This window comes from Passer domesticus, chromosome 1, assembly GCF_036417665.1.
Source record: "Passer domesticus isolate bPasDom1 chromosome 1, bPasDom1.hap1, whole genome shotgun sequence".
NCBI lineage: Eukaryota > Metazoa > Chordata > Aves > Passeriformes > Passeridae > Passer > Passer domesticus.
Window position 1 is genome coordinate 7,810,740 of NC_087474.1, and position 22,380 is coordinate 7,833,119.

General features: G+C 37.6%; 1 protein-coding gene across 2 annotated transcripts in view; it reads right to left on the reverse strand.

Annotated features, from left to right (window-relative positions):
* The window catches only part of LMBR1 (limb development membrane protein 1), a 67,220-nt gene that overhangs the window by 19,577 nt on the left and 25,263 nt on the right, over positions 1–22,380 (reverse strand). For both annotated transcript variants that reach the window (XM_064435308.1, XM_064435391.1), the window contains 4 exons: positions 6,531–6,657; positions 6,249–6,317; positions 3,832–3,896; positions 2,663–2,735 (listed from right to left, as the gene is read on the reverse strand). In XM_064435308.1, the coding sequence (XP_064291378.1) occupies positions 2,663–2,735; positions 3,832–3,896; positions 6,249–6,317; positions 6,531–6,657 (334 nt within the window). The remainder of the gene's footprint in view (positions 1–2,662; positions 2,736–3,831; positions 3,897–6,248; positions 6,318–6,530; positions 6,658–22,380) is intronic.

Here is a 22,380-nt window from a genome sequence, read left to right on the forward strand (position 1 = left end):
GCTGAAGGCAACTTTTTTCTTTTAATATAAAAAAGTCCCAGCTTTATTTTTCAACTGTAGGAGTGATGTGGGTACTGAAATATAATACACTGGAAACAAACATTTTCCCAAAGCCCAGTATCTCTTCAATAGATAAAAATACTAGGGTAGATAACACAATCAAACTTTCCCCTCCCTCCTCCTCTGATTTTCAGTTAGACACTGCAGACACCTGAGGAGGAAGAAAATTAGTTCCCACAAAGAAGATCTACAGTTTCACAGATAGATTTATTTTCAAATATGAAAAGCTTTACAATCATCAAGTATCACTTAAGCCTCTGCTCTGGTCCTCTTCATTTTAATCAAAATTCAACTCTTTAGTTATACATATAAATAAAGTATATAATTTCAGAGGACTTTACTGGAAACCTGCCCAGTAGTGTTACTTAAACACCATTGGATTTCCACCACCAACATGGTGGAAGAGTTGCAACAGCCATGGCAGAGGAAGTGTGCAGCTGAATATATCCACTGATACAGCAACAAAGTGACAATCTGGGTGCTAAATCACAGATTATGGCCTCTAACATCACAGCACGACATTCACTGATGTAATTAGCACCACCCCCATTTATACACAGTTTTTAATATGCAATAATCATGGCAAGCATGACCCTTCGTAGTTCTGGCAATAATGATGTCAATAATTCTTGCATAATTTTTATGTATTAGAAAGACTTCTGGAAGAGAAGATGAAGGTTTCCATGTTCACCATAGTGAAAACTGTGCTTAAATTTACTGAAGTAACTACTACAAAAATCCTGCAAACTATCTTCCTACACATATAACATCTTGCCCCAACTACATGCTATATGCAAGTTTAGATTTTCATTAACTTTCAGCTTAACTGCATGAATTTTCTCTGTACACCAACTTAGGGGTTTTCAAGCATTCCTTTTGGGGGTGTCAATGCCATTCCCTCAGCACTGGAAACAGAGGGAATCCAGTTCCTCTCCTGTCTCAGGACATTTAAGCCCCACATCTTTCACTGCTCAAGAGCAGGCTGGTGAGTGCTCCATGGAATATGGGTGGGCTGCAGTTCCACTTCTCACTGAATACCAAACCATGTGCTGAAAGCAAATCCAGTCTCTTGGCTGGTGTTAGGGGAGCTCCTGGCACACACCCAAATCCATAACCATTTAGTGGGCACCTACAACAGCCTAGGTCCACTCCACAAGTGACATCAAACTGCAATATAAGCAACTGTTGAGGGACTTGTGCACGAAAAAGAGCAGCCAAGCATCACTTAAATAATCACATTCCCCATCTGAACACTACTTCCAACAGATTCCTGAATAACTACTGGGTCATTGCTCTGTGTTGTACACAAGCAGAATCACCATGACAACATAAAATTAACAATAACAAATATTTTACAGTTCCCAGCTAACATCAAACACACAGAATGATTATCATTACCCCATCACAGCTACAAAGACATTCACTGCCTGCACCTTGTGTGCCTGTGTGTAAATGCACACACAGTGTGTCACTATAAACATCTGAAAAGCTGAATATTACTTTTAAACTGGAGTGATGGCCGATTTCAGCACAAAGAAGTCACTGCTCCTCCACAAATTTTAAACACTGGAATAAACATAACCACCATGATCTCTGCTATCAAAGGTACTTCCCCTGACCAAGCAAGTTCAAAAGGAGACTTCATAAGACCTCAGAGAAGGAAAGCTTAAGATATATGACAGAAGACTGAAAAGCAGGAGAGAAAATACAGGAAATTTAAAAAATTAAGGCTAAAATAAGTCATCATGACACATACATTGTTGTGCTACCTTACATGAAAATTCCTTGGTTTTTGAAACTGCAGTAATTGCATAAATTATGGATGGATGGCTTATCCATGCAGTTAAAAGCAAGTCAGAAGATTTGTACAACATGATTTCCCAGTTTACAGAACCAATAAATTTTCCATAAGTGGAGCCTGCCTGTTGCAACACTCCTCTCTATTCTAAGTCAAAACTTCATACTTTACTTCATGTTTTTTAAACACTTCATAACAGAAACACCTTATCAAGAAATGCAAAATTTCAAGACTAAATACAGTAAGTCTAAAAACATTATTGTAATTATTAATTTCCATTACTTAATAGGATGTTTTTATTTATTAAATTCAACAAATAACTCCTAGACTACAAAGGAGTGCTCTGATTTTTAATGGATTATTACCTAAGATTTTAAATAACAATCAACTAAAACACAAAAAATCCTTCAAATCAAAACCAAAAACTCATATTGCAGAAAGTCAAACCTCTTGCTAATGTCAGTTCATTGTCCTTCAAACAAGGCTGAAATAGAGTCATTTACCAATCCAAGCTATTCTGCAGTAAGGGTGGTGGGTCTGGACAACTACTCAATTGCTCTCTCAGGCTCAGAACATTCCCACAATGGAGAGCTGATAAACAATTCAAAAACAAAACCAAAGCAATGCATAAGAGTCAATCTTGGAAAACCCAGTGAGGAAATGTACAGCTCTAACACTTCTTACAGGCTAAGATGGTGGAATTTTCTGTTTTGACAGAAGAGGCTGCACAACAGTGAGACTCCAGACCAGAGCCACTCTAAATACTGCATCTGAATCAGTGCATTACAGGTATAACATACATACCATTAAGCTTCCTCTGAATTGCTTCTTCCTCTAAAGTGATGATATACATCTGCTCATCTAGGTCTTCCAGGATCTGTTTGCAAACAGAAACATGAACTGACTATCAGAGACACTTGTTTTCCTGACTGAACTTACATAATCAGATTCACTTTGCTCCTGTAACCTGCACTTTAAATATACAGTCTACAACTTTACAATAGTGACACAAGTAAAAATTTCACAGATTATTCCATTCTGTCACACAATTGTGTCTTTACTGTAAGAAAAGTTACTTTAAAGTTTCTATTTCAAGTTAAGGTTTTTATGTTCAGTTTCAATCTAAAGAGACAGAACAGTATGTCTGACCTACATTCAAATTGTATCACCCTTCACACCCAATTTAAACAAAAATAACTAAAGATTTTGGAAAATTGCATTAAAAAGCAACTTTTCACATAAGCAAATATCTCCTGCAAATATAAATTTTTATTGCAAGCTTAAACCAAATAAATGAAGTCAGTGTATCTCAACTACCAGGTGCTTTGAGACTAAAGATAAAAATAGCAGGTATTTTCTTTGTATTTCCAGGGCTGAACTAATGAAAATGAAAGCAAGATCTAAGTGCACACAAATATTAATAAATACAAACCAGGACATGTGACACCCAAGTCACAAGAGCACTTGTATATGGCACAAACTCCCGTCCCTCACAGCATTCAGAGCATGAACCAAAGAGCATCTGTGTGTAACAAGCTCTTAAAGATGACAACTACCCACATTTCACCCATCTGTGTACCCCAGGTACCCTTCCTGTTATCCAGACTTTGTCTGCTCTTGTATTCTTTGCTACTGAACTCAGAATATGCCCACGCTTTTCAGGCATTGGTAAAACAAAGCAGGAAATACTGGTAATAAATAATATTAGTAGCATTGACATAAACTGAAAAATCAGAGGAAGTCTGAAAAAATTTGGGAAAAAACCAGGCTTTTGTGCTGTATGAGAAATGTGAAATGAGTACATAAATAGTGGTTATAGAAGCGCTGATGAACTGAAGAGTTCTGTAGAAGTGTAAACATTCTAGAAGAAAGTACCCAAATACCATTCCACCTTCTCACAGGTAGGACAGGAGGACAGAAACATGTAGCACAGCAGGACAGAACTGTGGAGCATGGAAATGTGGAGCACTTACTGTCGGCTTCACCAGCAACTGCCCCATGACTGTAAACATCCGCGAGAGCCCCACTGGCGTGCACACTGTGGGGGAAGGAAGAGCATGCACAACAGTCATTTGTAAGTCAAAGACCAGGTGTTTTTATTTGGATGCTTAGTGTGTATTCCACATATAACCATTTTTTGGTTTTGAAAAGAACTGCAAGAGCTTAAAGCTCCAACATGAACTTTCAAGCCCACTGCAATCACATGAATTTTGAACAAGACAAGCTTCTCTCCTCTCCAAGACCTTAACTGTGACTTTTTTTTGTCAACAAGGAACACCACATGATCAGAGATCTTAAACTTGCTCAACTAATTAATTATTTATTCAAAGCATGTGGCACCAGAGGCTATGTCTTCACTAGTAAATTCAGCAGTGCCAGAATGCATTCCTGGGCTTTAAGATTGGATTGCTTACACCAGTAAATGGTTAGAACTATTCCTGGCATGATTTGCCCTGGGCCAGTTAACACTTTCCCAAATGATTCTCAGTTCTCATCTGGAGTTCAGGCAGCCCAGGGACCATTATCACGAGCCAAAGCTGCACAGACACCTGCCAACTGCAGTATCCTGGATGGAGTGACACTGGGTGGCCACAGCACTGGAGAACATCTCAGGCACGTTTCATCTTTTAGCACAGGTGTAGCTGCAAGGCCAAGAGATCCTGAAGCTGCTTTGGTCTCAAAGTTATCCTTCAACTTCCACTGAGAGTAGACTCAGCTACCAGACTTTAGATTATTTTCTGTGAAATAACAACAGGCCCTTTCTGATCCTAGCCTGTGATGGTTTTCAGGAATGATGCATGTATGCTTCCTGGGAGAAAGGCTCAACCATGATAATAAAAAATTATCAGTAGAAAAAAAACAGTTTAGAGAAAACAGCCTTCAAATACTGAGATATGTCAGAGATGAAAGAATTTATAACAATATGGATGAGCATGTACACCTATAGTTTCCATTATAATAAAACACAGTTGCCAAAAAAAAATAAGACAAGATTTTATTATGAGGATTGCATTTCTTTTTATTAACTAGTGTTTCACTATAGCTACTGCATATTACAGAAAAAATACAGGAGTATTCAAAAATCTAACTTAACCTAGTCTGCCTTTACTGCAGAAGAACCCTGCAAGAAAAGGAGAAAAGACAAACAAAGTGATGCTCTACATCATCACTGCAATAGGCTTTATCCAAACACTGCTTCAGCAATTAAACCAGCTGAAGAGCTAAAGCTCTACCCAGCAGCTGCCCCTACTGCCCTTTCAGCTACACAGCTTGGAGGCCTTCACCTCAGTGATCTGCTTAAGTTACACATTTCCCAAACCTGGCATTTAGGCACAATTTCAGTGAACTGGTTTACAACAGCCCCAGAAGAGAGGCTGAGTTTTCAGCTCTGCTGAAGCAAACTGCAGGGCAGATTTGAAGTTTTGTAAACCAACGTCCCATTAAAGTGTTCAGCACCTCTGTGAATGCCACCCTGGAACAGCCTGCACAAGATGTTGAGAAGCCCACTGTTAATCCTCCCACTTTCCTCCAAAGGGGATCTGAGGACCTGCACATACAGAGAACTCAAGAAGACTCAGTGAGGTCTCTTTCATAGATCTGTTTAAAGGATAGCAAAATTATCATTCTCCACCCTTCCTCCACAGTGACAGCCCCATGCAAGCTTTGAACCTGTCAAGCTTGGAGAAGGGATGAAACCACAGTAATCTAGAAAGGGAGATGTTCTGTCCCTCTCAGCCATTTTCTAGAAATTTTTCAAGGAGGGGGCTGAGACTATAAGTGGGATTTGGAGCTTTCCATGTTTCTTATTCCCCTGAACATGGATGACTGAATTCTGGTTAGGAGCAGTTGGTGTAAGGTTGGGTTTTTACTGCATTTGCTTCAAGTGCAATTGTGTAACTGACCTGCAGACTGGCCAGAGACCAGCTGTGTGGTTATGAAAGCTGGCTGCACTGCCTTCCAACTCCTGCCTATACTGCAACATTTTCAATTACAAAAGAAAGAATGGTAATTTACTGAATATAGGACAAAATGTTCCAAAATCATTTTCTCACCATACTACCGGCCTCCTGCAGATATTCCATTTTAAAATTGTGCTTTTCTTTGCAGAATGGAGTCCCTATTTTTTCAACTACCTACTTTAACAAGTTATTAGTCAAAACTGGGTGAGTTGGAAAGTTTCTCAAAAATTGAAAATCTAAGGTACCATTTATTTAAACTTCAGAACCCAAACCTAACAAATTCACACCTAAATTTAATCAGAAAAAGAAAATCCCACTCAACTTTCATAATCAAAAAGTTTCCTTTAACCATAAAAAGACTGAACACAGTACACAAAAAAAACCCCACCATACTATCATTCATCTTTTGGAATAATGAAGAAAATACTTACACAGCAGTAACAAGCATCCCATCAGTGATATACAGGAATATAAATATGGGAGGTAGAATTCCCAGAGGTCTGTAAAGAAAACATTGAGCTTAGCTTTAGCTAATTACCAAGAGGCTACTTATGTCACAGAATTTAACATCAAAATGGTGCTGACTTAATTCAGACACATTCTTCACAACCTGTGCAATACTCACATAGCATGTACTAGAAATACATTTAACTGGAAAGCTGCTTTTCTGTATTTACAATGAAACTGGGAGAAGGTTCTTTTGCATCCCATACCATATAAAGATTCCATACTGGCAGCATCATTGTCTATGAGTGCTGAAGCCACCCATACGATTCCAAGGATAAGCAGTGCAAGAAGAATGAGCATTACAAGGGTTTCCAAAATCCGTGCTCTGATGCCCTATGGGCAGAAGAGGGGAGAGGGAGGAAAAAAACACAGCCAAGAAGTTTGAATCAGGTATTTTCAAACGTTTGTAAAATTACAAGTAAATAGCAGATCCTTCTCCCTGAATACATACTTACATTTTATCATGTAGACAAAAGCATAGCATGTAATGCACATTTAAAAGGCAGTGCATAAAAAAAGGAAGTACTTATGGCTTTATAGTGCCCAGATTGCATTTTTCCCCTTAAACCCATAGAAAAACGTTTTAAATTGCATATGCCTTACAGTTCTCATTAATCTCATTATTCCATAAAGTACTCTTTATACCACATGATTTTGTTCGAGCATTTTTAAAAGATGGATTACTTTTCTAATACTTTCAGCAAAGAAAGTGGATTAGCAAATTTTTATCTATGATTCCAATCAAGGGAATGGAAAGCCAATTATGGCAAATAGCCAAATGGCCCGGCAAGCATTAAAGCCTGCGCAGGTACAATGCAGCAATTCCCTCGGAGCCGCTCGGCAGCCGTCAGTCTGCGGAGCCCTCCAGCGCCCGGCTGCGGGACTGCCGCTCCCGGCTGCGGGACTGCCGCTCCCGGCTGCGGGACTGCCGCTCCCGGCTGCGGGACTGCCGCTCCCGGCTGCGGGACTGCCGCTCCCGGCTGCGGGACTGCCGCTCCCGGCTGCGGGACTGCCGCCACCTCTGCAAAAGGGAACAACAATCCGACAGCTGATGCTCCATTCGCTAATATATATACACCAAATAAAAAATCACATTTACTTTTTATTTACTTTTTGCTGGTATAAATCAGATTTACTGTTTACTGGTATCACTAATTTAACTAATTTTGAGCAGTAAGTGATTGGGATGCTTTCTTCAGGCATCCACGCCATTAAGGAACCCTCAGACTGATATTTAAATAATTTTATTTTTTTTTTTTCCTTTGTTTGCCAGTATACATCTCCACGAGCAAATCTAACTTGTTTTTCATACAGGTTCACCCCAGCTTGGGGATATTTCACTGCAAAGACTACTTGATAGTTAAAAGCAGAACATTTGTTTTATTTTATTATTTTTTCTATTTTTATCACATCTTCCCTCACTGCTTAACTAGGGGGTGACTTAAGGGTAATCTTCATATGACATTTACCCTAAAAATTATGCTCTCTACTCACTGCATCCAACCATGAACGAGGACCCCAGGCATCCTAACCATGAGCACTGATCTCTTGTAGCATACCAGTTCCTCTCCTTCACCAGTTCCTCTCCAGAACAGGAAGATCACCATTGACAACTCTCTCCATTCTGCTCAGGGCAGAAGAATTTTTATATTGCACAGCACACACAGACTAGGATTCACACTCATCTAAATATAGTGAAATCATAATACTTTAAAGAACTTTAGTGAAGTGATAAATAGAAATATTCTGTCAGAGACACTAATGAATACTTGGTAATGGTCCAGGATAAGAAAGAAATTAAGACACTTAAAGCACATAGGTAAATACTTAATCTCAATTAGGCACCCATAAGACTGTGCCCTATGAAAACATTAATGTTCCAGGCACATTAGTTCATACTTACAGACATTAGAGTACCTGCCAAATAGCTGCTATTTGAAAGGAATGAAAGGTACAGAATTTTCCCCTCTGGGCACATGGAGAAAACCTCTGGAGAATCATGGAATGATTGAGATTGGCAAGGACCTTCAGAGGTCACCTCGTCCGCCCCCAGCTCAAGCAGACCTAAAGCTACTTGCCCAGGAATTGAGCACCTCCAATCTTGGAAACTCCAAAACCTCTCTGGACAACCTCTGGCTTCATTTTCAGTAAAACAAGCTGCCCCCTGGAGTACTCCTATTTTAGGGCAGTCAAATTTTCATTTGACATTTACTTTTCATTGGCCAAATAATGCCGGGATCCTGATTATAGTTGGAGGAGTTAAAAAAAAAAAGAAGTAAACAAAATACACAAAATGTAATTAAGCTCGACATTATAAAATTAAGTGGGCAATGGAAATGCATATTAAGGTGGTGGACTTTCATACACTCACTGCTGTACACTACAAATACTGCTACAACTTCAAGTTACATTTCTGTGCATGAGGGGAAAAAGGTGGGAAAGAAATCTGTGAAGTAAGAAGACCTGGAAAAATATATTGCTTTAAAAAAAATCTTGCATAACACAAAGTCTACTATTAGAAAGACTATTTGCCACTCTAAGATTAGAAAACTTGAATCTGTAACCAGGACATATTTTCATCAATGGAAACAGATGAAGTAATATAAAGTGTTTGGTTCTCCAAACACTCCCTGAAGATATCAGAGGAAAAAAAAAGAAATTAAGAGTGACATGAAGGGGCTCAGAAAGCACCCTCACTTTTGTACACACTGGGGTTATGCCTACTCTCCAGGGACATGCAGAGAAGAGGGAAGGCTGTGTACACCAAGAGGGAGAAAGAGATGAACTGCACCACAAAGAGCAAAATGATAAAACTAATGCACGCTAAAAAGAAAGGCAGAAGTGCTGAAGAGAGCCTGATCTTGGTCTTCAGTTCATGTCAGTAAGGAGAGGCACATGTTCCCAGGATGGACTCAGGATCAGTGATTAGGAAACATGAACATCCACCAGTTTGAAGGAAGGCAGTACTTCTCTTTCTCAACAGTGATTTTGGTTTTAGCTCTCCACTTTAATGTCTTTTTCCATGAAGGTATCTAGAATAAAGCATCAATTGTTGTTGCACTACAAGCCCGTATCAACACCTCTGGTAACAGCTGAACAGGAAAACAAAACACACCCAACACCTCACAGATTCTTCCAGCTGAGTTTAACTACCCATAAAGCAAAAGCCACTCCTGAAAGTCAATGCCCTGCGTGGTTCCCTACTGTCCCTAAGAAGAAGTCTGACACCTTACAGGCTGACTGACACATTAAAGGAGTCTCTCGTGGAAGATGAAAAATAAATATTATAAACAAAAACTTTTGGAAGCAAATTACTATAATCCAATAGAAACTGTAATTTAGCTGTTTATCAAGAAAATTGGGGAAAAGAACTGACAGATTATACCCTCAAACCCCCAACTTCTTTTTTTTTAAACTTCAAAGTTTCACAGCTTCTAAGTCCATAGCTCACCTACACTTTCACTCACAGCATATTTTCAAAATCCACCTAGTTCTTTAACATGAGCACTTAACCAAGTGAAGTATTTTATTAAAGGAAAGATATTTAACACATCAATCCCAGCAGACTGCAACTTGCCAGGAGCTCAGTAATATCTGTCATCTTCTCTCTGCACTAATGGGGGGAGTGGAAAAAAAAAAAAAAAAAAAGCATTTGAAGCTCTCAAGGCCTGCCTGCAAATAAAAGCTGTCCTACAAACACATTCTAAGGATCTTGTGGTTTGTACAGCCTTAGAGATATCTGACTCTCAGACTTCTAATTCTCTAAAATTCAATTGTCAAGACAATCAGAAGTTTTTATAGCTTAATCCTGAGCTACTTATGCTGCCTGGAGCACCAGGCCTAAGGGTTCATGTTTCCAGAAAAGCCTAATTTTAGCAGGAAAGGTTTTAATTATTTTAGAAGTGTTCTGACAAATTTTTAATTGCTGCTCTGTATCATCAAAATCTTACCATGTTTCTTTTCTATTATGATTAACACAGATAAGTCATCCCAGATGACAAATAGGCAAAAGATATTAAAAAACAGCACATGGCCAAAAAAGGTAATTCTTCATCTGAAAAACCCAATGAAGTACAAATGGCAGCAACAGTCCTGAAGGAATAACAGATGTCAAACAAGCAACTCAGCATAATTACCAAGGAAACCACCTCTCCTCTGCAGTATACTTGTGTTGAGGGATGACTATTATGCCACTTAAAACACATTAAGACTTTTTCTGCTTTATGTGTTCACACGTAACACCTAGAGATTTGTTTTACTTTAGAAGATAACATGTGATGATAGGTCCTTACAGCTTTTCAATAAGGAAAAAAAATTTCTTGATAATGGAGGCAAAAGTGTTGGGAGTTTTTTTTCCCCATTTAAAATTCTGTAACTATTTTGAATTATACAAACATAACAACACAACATGCTTTGTTATTAATCTGGCACCAGTAACAAGTGAAGACCTTGCCCTGCACGCTGGCTGTCCAGCAGGTTTCAGGCCTCTCACACAACCAGCAGCTGGCACAGGGATCTCTCCTGACTCACAAGGACAGTGCAAGAAACCTCCTGCCTGCTCCTCTCTCCATTTAGAGCTGCATGAAAACTCTGGAAAGTTTAAAAGGAAATGCTGTTCTAACAATGCTAAGGTAAGACATGCACCATATTCCAGGAGAGACACTGTGGAAAGTAATGTGCCACAACCTGGGCCAGACAACCACAAGCTGTTATTTTTTGGGAAAGAATTATTAAATAAATGAAAGCAATCGAGCCGTTTGTTGCCGATTTTTTGCTCTGCCAGTTGTGAGGAGAAACCCAATTATTATTCTTCAGAAATTTAAGCACAGTTTTTAATGCTGTCTAATGCTATGTGGATTTTAACATGTACATCAAGATACTTACCAGGAGTTCTTTTGTTTTAATGCTGATGAATGATCAGAAACCCTTTCAGTATGTTGTCATCTCTTTAGGCAAGAGGCAAAATTCCTGGTAAAGTGAAAGAACTACAGCCCCATCCTCACTTTAAAAAAAAAGCATTTCTTTGTTGGACCATTACCTGACTATACAGATTTTGATGAACATATTAGCTCCTATAAAATGGACATTTTTGGAGCTACATTGCCAATGCAGGACATGGAATGGCTTTTATTAATTTGATATTTTAATCTGGTTGCAAATTGTGCAGGAAAAAGAACAATAAAACACCCTATCATCAATGAAATAAAAATTACATGTTACACAAAACCAGAGAGTGCTAAGTTTCTATGGTGCTGAATATGTGAACACAGCTCTGCTTGGACATCTTGACCTCTTGCAAGGTAGGTAAACACCACTTTTTACACCATGCCCTGACCCATGGGGAAAGCCTGGGAAACATTTCTGCACTCATGGCACATTTAAAGTACACACGACGCCCATTGTTCTCACGTGACAGAAAGGAGTCTTAGTAACCTCAAGATTTGCTCAGTGAGGGGCTGATGGCAACAAACACACATGATAACATCTGCAGGAGAAGGGGAGGCACTAAAAAAGGGAGAATTACACTGGGTATGAGGTTGGGGATGTTATATATTAACCCCAATTATGTTTTTTAGCATGTGACACCCCCTCTTTCTCAATTTGTTAGCATTAGTGAAGAGATGTGTCAAGCATTTCACCCCTTTCTATGGTTTGACACCAGAACTGGAGCAATCCTTGCTGTGACCTATTCAAGACAGACCACAAATAAGTTTTTAATAAGTAAAGGAGAACAATTTTGCATCAGGCAACATTAAACACATACTACATTTAGCACACTGATATTTAGTCAAGGGGTTATTACCTTGAGACTACACAAATTCCTAAGTCAAAAAAAGATGCTGTAGTTTTAGGAAAACTCAGTTCATTTTAAAAATGTAGCGGCTAATGACTCAGAACCTTCATGAAGCAAGCTAAGAAATTTTAATCAAGAAGGAATAGATTCAAGCATCAGATTCAAATAAGTAGGGGAAAAAGAAAACCAACATTTCCTTGCCCATAAAAGAATCAAATACTTCAGACTAGCACTGTGTCTTCCCCCACACCTCTTCCCTCACAGAATCTTCACAGTTTATAGGGATTTTAAGATTAAAATGAGCACTTTACATCACAAGTGTATTTTTAAGTTCGTATTTCCTTTCCACACAATACAAACATGAAAAAGTCAGTCATAAAACATTCCCAGCAACTTTCAGATGATTATTCTGTTAGCATCTTTTCTCAAATGGTTTCACAGTTATCATGCTGTCAATGGAGCAAGAGTAGGCAGCCAAAATACTGAACTGTATCAAACTTAACAGCCACACAGGATAAGTAACAAAAACCAGAAAATTCTGAAAATCCAGAAAAATTGAAGTTTTGCTGGAAAAACCCAAAATTATTTCTTTGGGTACCGGCTAAAGACATGTAACAATAAGCATTAGAGTTATGCCTGCCAAGCTGGAAGTGAAGGACCAAAAATCCCTCAAATAGAGCTCAAGAAAAAGATGTCTTTACTTAACAGCTGGGGGAGGAGTCCACCTATTCAGGATCCAGTACAGTCACTGCAGTGAGTCCTGTGCCAAAGAAAACTTGTGCTCCTTTCTTCAGTGTCCCAGAGAAGCACCCAAACCACAATGTTCTAGCATAGTTTGGGCTCCATACCCATCAAACATTCCTGTTGACACCACTGCACACAAATAACGCCATGAAATAACCTAAGAACCAAGATGGACTCCTTGCAGACTGGAGTCCTTGTGACCAGAATAAAAAACAGTTCTTTGTCACTTTTTTTCCTAGGATCTGTTTAATTATCCACTGCAAGATGGACTCCAATGAGAACAATAAGTTGGGATTCATTTATGCCTAGCAGTTAAGGCACTGTTTCAAATACGTGAATTGAAATTACTCAAGCAAAGAGCTGGCCCTTCCACATTAGGCATTGCTCTTGAAAATTCAACAGAGAAATAGTACATTTGATGTGTTATTGCTTACAAATTTTGTATCTGAATACACACCAGAATACAGAATACATACCAATTTCTTAAAGTGAGGAAAAGCTAGACAGAATAGCAGCCAAAATGCAAGCAGACACTAACTATAATAAAATAATTACAATCTACAGCTGTCAGATGCACTTGACTGCCCTGCGGCAGCTTGCAATAAAAGGGATGGATGCAGATCTGTGGACATCCAACCCACACCTTCTGAGGAGAAGGGAAATGAGAAATGAAAGGATGATCACAGTAAAATGGTCACTTCCCCCCACAAGTTTGCTCTGTTGTTCCATTCACTAGCCCAGCTCTCACTAATTAGCTCTCAGATGATCCACTCCCTCCACCTACCAAGTTTCCCAGACTTTCCAATGCCACCTGCAACAACAACATGGGAGCTGTGGGATTTCTGACACTATGAGTCTCCCTCTAATCATTTACTTTTGGATCAGAAAGAATCTTTCCTGCTAGACTGGCCTGATAGGAAGATAAATAGATGTTTTCCAACTTCTTTGTAGCTTGGCAGAGCATTAAGATAAGTAACATTAAGTATAAAGAAAGACTTGGAATTTGTGATTGTGTTTCTGGCAGAATGAAACCCTGAAGACAGTTACCAAAAGCAAATGACATGTACAAGCACAAAGGTCACTTTTAATGTTCTGAAATAAGTAAAGAAAACAAAAGTAAATCCCCTGAAGTCATGTCTATTACTAATGCCCTGATAGGGGGAATAAGCCCAAGAAAAAAGCACACTGCTAGGAACTGGCCAAAGCATCAGAATGCTGGAATTTCCTATTAAGAAGCTGGGATACTCTTGAAAAAAGTACCAAAAAAAATGGACAGGGATGGGTGAAAGTCTTTGGTTCTCCCTCCTCCCCTCCTTTGTAAATAAAATTGTTGTCTGCCTCACAAATTTTCACTACAGATCTATAAGCTCCTTGTCAGTTCAGAATAAGTGCTTCCTAATACAGAACAATCCATAATGTGAAGTAATTTTAGTAATACTAAGTAAGTAATACAGACTACAAGTCTAAATATCACATGGTTATCAGTATCAAAAACCCAGTGCTTTCAGAGAAGGAATGAAAAGTGGTGTTTGCCTAGTGAACGTTCATTTAATAAATGAAAACCCATCAGAAAATGCCTCTCTATGATTAAGACATTATGTTAAACCTTTCAACTACTAATATAAAATTCCCTGGAAATTTTCTTCTGTGAATTAAAATTACAATTATAGTAAATCTGTAAAATCTTTTTAAATTTTATTAGAAAGCAAAAAAAGTGCATAAATAGACTTAAAATAGAGACAGTTTTTGTTCTGAACAGTCACTACTTGATGTCAATGGAGACTCAAATGAAGACATTGCCTAATGTGGAAACATTTAAATATTCAAGTGTTAATAAGACAGTCCTCATGCATAAACCAGCCACTTTTATAAAACAAATCATATCCTTCAACTAAAACTAACAGCAAATCAATTTAATGTTTCTGACAATTTATTGAAATAAATCCAAACACCCTGAGATGGGAAGATGCTCACACTGCCTCTTAAAGGCTCTAACTCAGGTATGCCAAATTCTTTGCCTGTTTCCATTGACTAAGAAAGGGATCTGAATCACAGCTATTTCAGGGATCTTGCATGTGTAAATACTTCCTTCCCAAAGGATAGCAAAATTTTCCATGAAACATTTCAGTATTAAATTGTTACATGAATTCTATTATAAACTGACAAGTAAAATAAATTAAAAATACATCTCTAGGTTTTTAGATACACAGCTATCATCTTCCACAAACAGAAGTGTCTATAGAGGACATTAATAATGCTCCATACATACAAAATTTAAAAGCTACTTATTTCTGCCTAAAAAAAAGTGTCTTAGGAAGAAGAAATATTTTAGTATCCTGTGCTTCAGTTTACATCAGTGATAAAATAAGAGATTGAAGCTCAGCATTGGTAGCTGTACCACTTTACAAGCAGTAGAAGTATATAACATGTTTAAACATATTTTAACACTTTTTCTCATGCAGAGCTCTGTAAGCTACCCTAAAACCAAATAAAAACCATTAAAAAACCCTTCAATTAATCCACTAAGAGAGCAGCAGAGGAAAATATTCTCCTCTTATTCCATTTGCAGGCTTCCAGCTACGTGTTAAGGCTCTTAACAGAAACTGTGGAAATTCTACAAAGCATAAGCATGCTACATACAGCACAAATGTGTAAGTTCAGGGCAACGTAGGCGTGGGGAAAGCACAAAAGTTTAGCAATGCAGCCCATTCCTGGCTGGGGTGAGGTGCAATAACCAATGCTCCAGTGCTAGCTTCCAAAAGTGAGTAGTTTTACAGATGCCTCTACCTACTCATAATGTGTCAGTCAGAAAACCACATTTCAAAATAACACCACTTTCTTTGTGCAGTATTTTTATCCCAATATTACTAACAACACTAGGTTCATCTTGCTGTTAGCAATATTAGTGTAAAAATACTACATCAGCTCAAGTATGAATTTCCACAGCTCAAATACATTAAAACACTGCCAGAACACAAACTAACCTGATTTAGATTTTCTATCTACATTACAGAATTGATTAAAAAAGTAATTATAATTTCAACTCTATTCACAGCTGCAGAAAGGCTGAAGCCCTGCCCAGATAATGAAGTGGCAGTGAGGCAGCCAGTGCAGAAAAGCTGTACCAAATAAACTTTACCATCAGTTTATCTCCTGGTAGCCTACTTTTTGTACCTTACACTGAGGCCTCTTTAAACGAAGTACCATCTAATTTATGGAAGCAACCAACTGACATTTAACTACTTCAATGAAACGGAGCACAGATCACATCTCATCACATCTTGATCCAATGTGTGCAACAACCAGCATTCCCTTATTTCCCCCTCAGCTGTCCCCAGATACAGAACTGTTACTTGTATTCAACAAACCACAGATTTCCTATGCTAATATAAAAAAGGCAGATTTTTGCATATAATGTCCCCAACTGACTTAAGCAAGAAGTCTAATAAAAACCTGATAAAATATTATATATATATACAAAACCATTAAATGGTTTTTTAACCATAAAAATTATTTAATTCACATTAAATCATTATTCATCGCCTAGCAAGTTTCTCTCTCCTGGCCACTGATTATTGAATTTATTTTTATCTCACTCTCAGTGAAACATGGTATGGCCTTAAGCTGACAAATACATGGATGTTATTTACCTGTCCTGCACAGCCTTTGATCCTAAATGTCTAAATACAGACATTCAGGGGAAAAAAAAAAAAAAAGTATTTTGAAGTCAAGATTTTGAAATACAAAAAAAACCACCACAACCAGGATTCCCAATCTCTTTTGACTTACCTGTAGCAATTTTCATGCAGCCATAGTGAAAGGACAGCAGACATCACTGCAAACAGACATGACTTTTACAAAGGTATTTTCATTTTCACACTAATCTACACTAGAGTTACAGATTCCAGTCACAGAAGCAGGCCAATCACTCACCAAACTCTAATTTGCTAATACATATACTGGCAAGGTAAGAAATTTTTTAACTCTGCAGAAATGCAAGTGAAGGACTTGGTAGTGTAAAGCTGTAATTTTAACATGTTTTCAGAGTTCAGTGTAAGACTTGTCAGTGTTACATGCCAACAAGTTATACCAAACCTTCTCATCTTCCCAGAAGTTCTATGAGCTCTTCTCATTGTTAGTATTAGATGGGGTTACCCTCTACATTACAAATTTCAAACACATTCTACATTCAGCCATGCACAAGCTGTTTCTGAGACTTGGGTGGAAGCAGCAACCACACAAAGGTTCAGCAGGCACCATCCTTAACACAAGATCTACAGTTAAATACAGTCCTTAACTCTGCACCTTACATCCTACAGATTATGCTATGGGTTTGTACAACTATCAGCTACTTTTATTTTAAATAGAAGCAGGAAAAAGCATAATCAAACTACTTGCCAAATCAAAATTCCAGAATCATCAGGATCTGCTTCTAAACTCTAATAAATTTTAGTTGGTGTCATTTTAAAGGACTCCAGTTTAAAAACTAGACTTCATATCTGAACTTAACAAGTTAGTTTATGTCAAAAATTCAAACCCAAACAGCTGCCTTTGATGTGACTGATTAAACAACTTTTGTCTCTGGTATTACTAATGGAATGAGTAAATGGGTTGTAATATAATGTACAATAATTCAGTTGCATACTAGTAAACATTTCATAGAGATCAGAGCACTAAAGTCTCAGTTCATGCTAAATGATTTTATAGACAAATAAATATGAGCTTAAATGCCAAATAATCATCCACTGCCATCAGGGCACCTCAGGACTATTTGGTGAGCCATACACACAGTGGCCTTTGGGTACTGCAGTCAGGGGTAGAAGTAAACAAAGCACACTGAAATTCTGTTTGCAAACAACATTCAAGATTCTTGAACTCTCTAAATCCATTTTACAGAAAGATCAAGGCAAATTTTAAAAACTAATTTTAATTAGAGATCATCTCATATTGGAAAAGATTTCCAAGCCACTTATTTCCCAGTGTTTTGCAATATAGGAACAATTTCTTTCCATGGAAAACTGCTTGAGATAAGTGAAAAAGTTTCTAAATGTAAATAATTCAAAGCTAACCTTGAACATACTTCCTACATGGTCATCACACACTGTAAAATGTCTTTTACAGTAGTCTACACCTACAGATGTACCAGAGTTCTACTGGTACAAACAGCAAAGCTGGCAGTACAGATTTTCTATAAGGAAAAATACAGAAATTAAAATTTTCATAGCCACCAAGAAATAAAAAAGCAACAGGTTCACTTTTCACTGTATTCATTACTATGTTTAGTTACCTGGAATTTGCAACACAATACATCAGAAACCCAAGCTTAGTTCAGTCCTATTTCATAGTGCAATGACTAGGAAAAGCCATTATATTAAAAAAGTGAATCAAATAAAATACTGAGGAGATAGAAGACATACAGACTATGGTTTTTCAGCAAGCTAACAGCAGAGTACAACAAAAAAAAGCAGTTTGAAAATTGTTAATAATAGTATTTTTGCAAAGCTTCAACTTTCATCCTCTCCCCAAATAAGTATTTTATTTACAAAACATATTTTTAAAAGAGATGAAGAAAAGAAATCTGCCTCTAAAAGCAAAGACCTCTGCATTTCACTATTTCTGAGGAACCTGCACCCCCATGTTTTACTTGCACGGGTTAAGCTGCAGCTGCTAACACAGGCAGGGCTTTGCAGCCACAACAGCCAAATCTTTCTACAGTAGCAAGCACAACACAATAAATGTTCTGACCACTGCTCCAGCTCACCTGCCTTCAGCTTATGAACAAACTGCTACATTTTTAAGTGGTGTTTTATAAAAAATAAACTGAGAATTTGGGAAGAGCCATCAAGGAAAGGCAAGCAGATGGAGAGACTAGCTGACACATAACAATAGCTGGTGAAATATTACTCTTATTTTCTGTAATAAACACCAAGATCAAAACATTACGCAAGTTAAATTTCCTTGAAAGGTTCCCAGCAGGAGTTTTCCTTTTTGTTTGTGCAGTACACGATTTCCTCTCACCCACAAAAAACATACCAAGAATGTGCATGTGCCACTAACACTAAGCAGCACTTCCTTAATCACTCATTTCCAACAATTTATGGATGATCAGTGGCAAAAACGAGCAAAAATAATGAAAGCATGCAATGAAAGCTCATTGAGACAAACCGGCTTGGACTTCCTACTCATTTCTGTGTCTCTTTAAGATGGGGGTCTGATACAAATTAGCCACTGGGAAAAAAGTCATCTGGTCATAAAATACAGTACAGGGTCACTTTTATGTAAGTTTGCCAAAAGGGACATAAACCAGGACAATTTCAAACTGTGACACAGGATAGAAGTATATTAAAAAAATCTTTGTTCCTCCTCCATTGTGCTGTCATGTTGCTCAGCTTTATAGACATTCTGAGCACCAGCTCTGGCCTCTTCGCTTCCACCTGGTCTACCTAATTAATTAAGCAAGGAAGTTACCTCAAATTTTTGTACTATTTGTTTTTATTATCATGCACTTCTTTTGATGTTCCAGGAGTTAACCTCTTAATCCACAGACTCTGTGTGTTGTGTTCTGAACATTTTGGGATGTCTGGATAATTTGGATAATTGGTCAGGATGTTGCTGTCGCTCATGTTAAACTTTATGCTATGACTACAAGTTCAAAGATCAGTATTAAGGTAATATACTTCATAAAGCCTTTTTAAAACTACACTTGTGATTATGCAATACCTAGTTTTTCCAGTTTCTTGCAGTAGTAAATTGCACTATTTGTATTTTCTTAAAAGGAAATTACTCCAAAACATCCTTCTCTTTGTTAACTTCAAATAAATACAAATTTCCATTGAAGTTACATCAAGAGAAAGGTCATATTTTAAAGGTCAAGAAAAGGTATGGCAATTATCTCCTCAAAAATGTTTGCCTGCTTCACACAGCAGCACACATGTAATTTTCTGTGCAGTCTGTTACCACACATGGAAACATCAGCACTGTGACCTACTCAAGTGCAAATAGCACAATTTTTCTTTTTTTTGTTAGAATGAGGTTAATTCTGACATTAAGAAACACTGTTGACAACTTTGTTTCATAACTACAATTGGAGCATATCAGTAACAAAGAACTAGAAGATTATCTAAACAAGAAACATAATTTTATGCACAGTCTCTACAAAAGAAGACAAGAACAGAGAAAGATGTAAAACAGTTTTTAATACTGATGGAAGAGATTAAAGTGATATCAGGTGAATCAACAGCTCAGTTAACAGCACTGGCTAAGCTGGAATGTATCACAATTCAAAGTCTTAAAAAATCCAATCCACACAAAAATGTGTGTGCACACATACACACATGGCAGATGCACAAAGACATACATACACATTATATATATATATTCACATATATACATATATCAAGATTACCTATATACACATGTATATTATACAGCTCCAGTATTGGCTGGATTATTACCAATATATTATTATATATAATAATATTATTATTGTCCTGACATCAGAATTGTTCCAGTGGAAATGAACAAGAGTAAAGAGCAGCATTTAAGCTCTTCAGAAGGGCCTGATCAGCCCCCCCAGGCCCAAAATACCCTTTCTGAATTCACACAGTGGATTTCATGAAAACCTAGCAGAGAATCAGTCTGAACTCCAGTGCAGCACTGCATCCATCCATGGCCAGTGACTCATTTCCCTATTTCTCTCTTCTGCACAATATGCAAGCCCTTGGTTGTTTTAAACTGCTGCCCTGGGGAAGCCAAGAGAGCCTCTCAAAGAGGCCATGTGCCATCTAGAAAGTAAACCAGCAGCCAGGGAAAATGGCCATGGGAAACTGGAAGATGGTTAATCAAACCCATTCTGATTCAGAACAGTTAAGGGAGCAATGCTACCACTCAGGAACATGGAATGAAAAGTTATACAAAGCTCACAACAGTAATTTATGAGCTATCTGAAATATCAGAGCTTGCAAAAAAAAATCACATTACAGTCAATACACACAATCAACTTTTATAGCACAGTCTGTGATAAACAGATGGCTAAAATCTTCAGGAGTCAGACCCACACGTGATAATGACTAAAATTACTGTTGCTATTTAATCTGAACAAAGGCATCCATTAAAAAATGAAAAAATCATTTCAATTTCAGGAATGAACCTCTTTTAATTATGCACTTTCAAAACTTTTATTGACGTCCAACAAGTAATTGATATATTAAGACCTTCAAATAGACATCTTCAGTGCACACACCTATATCCCAAGTGACCTATTTGATCGTTATGATGAAGGCACTTCAATGACAAAAGGACCTGCATAAAAGCTTCCACTGGAACAGTCTTTTTATCCAAATTTTTATCTGAGCTGGGTATCTAGAACCAGCTGCTTTCCCAACTCCCAACTGAAAGATTAAAGATCCATGCCAAACCTCTTTACTGAATGTCTTCACATTTACAGTAGATCATTCTTCTCTTAAATGCTGTAAGTTTTGCCAAATGTATGAAATGTTCTTTTAAACTGAGATCACCAAAATCTGATTTCTCCAGTGCACAGTAATAGTATTTGAACAATGTTTTATCTCTCTGGTCCATTACTTTGATGCAATGAATGACAAAATATGACTTTTTTTTTAAATTAACACACAAATAATTTGTTCAAATGCCAACATTCTATAAAGCAATCATGGTCCCAAAATCTTCTTGGAAAAGAGGTAACAAACACAACAAAAATCTACTGAAAGTAAAACTTGATGGGAAATACCTTTCCTTCACAGATGCCAGAACTGAAAACCTTACATGTAATCATGAGTTTGATTGATCATGAATTTTCCCAGATTCTAATCACCCAAGTATGTGATAAAATTCTTTAAAACATATCTAGCAACTATTACAAGTAGAACCCTTTATTTACATCAGCATCTGAAAAGAACAGCACATTTAACTACCACCTTAGTCCAGAAGTGCCATCTGCCACTTACTCTCCAAGAAAAGCAAAGACAAGGTATGTTCATATTACAACATCCAACAACGCCTCAATCCTGACCAGCAGCTTCAAGGCTCACTTCAAATTGGCAAAACAATTCCATCCATTTTGGATAAATTTAAACAGAGAAGTGAGATAGAACAGACATTGGAAAAAATCCTGGAGTACTTGTACCAGGAACCACACTTGGCTTCTGGGATGGTGCAAAAACATCCAGAACTCAAAGTAAAAAAAAAAAAAAAAAAGCAAAATGGAATTTCCTCCCCTCCAATAAGTGGATTTTGATACTAAAACCTGACCTCACGTGTCCCCATGAAGAAGCAAACTTCAAAGCACCAAAAAATCATATTTTCCCTAGCATCTACAGAAGATTATGATTCTATCTTACCCATCTTATCTCACAAATGCTTTCAAGCATAAATGTGCAATAGTGATCTGATTGATCTTGAATGGGGTTCATTGATAGCCACTACCATAAGAAAGTACCACATTAACTATTAAAAGTTTCCTGTAAAGTGCAAGTTTCACATAGCTGGGATACACAAAG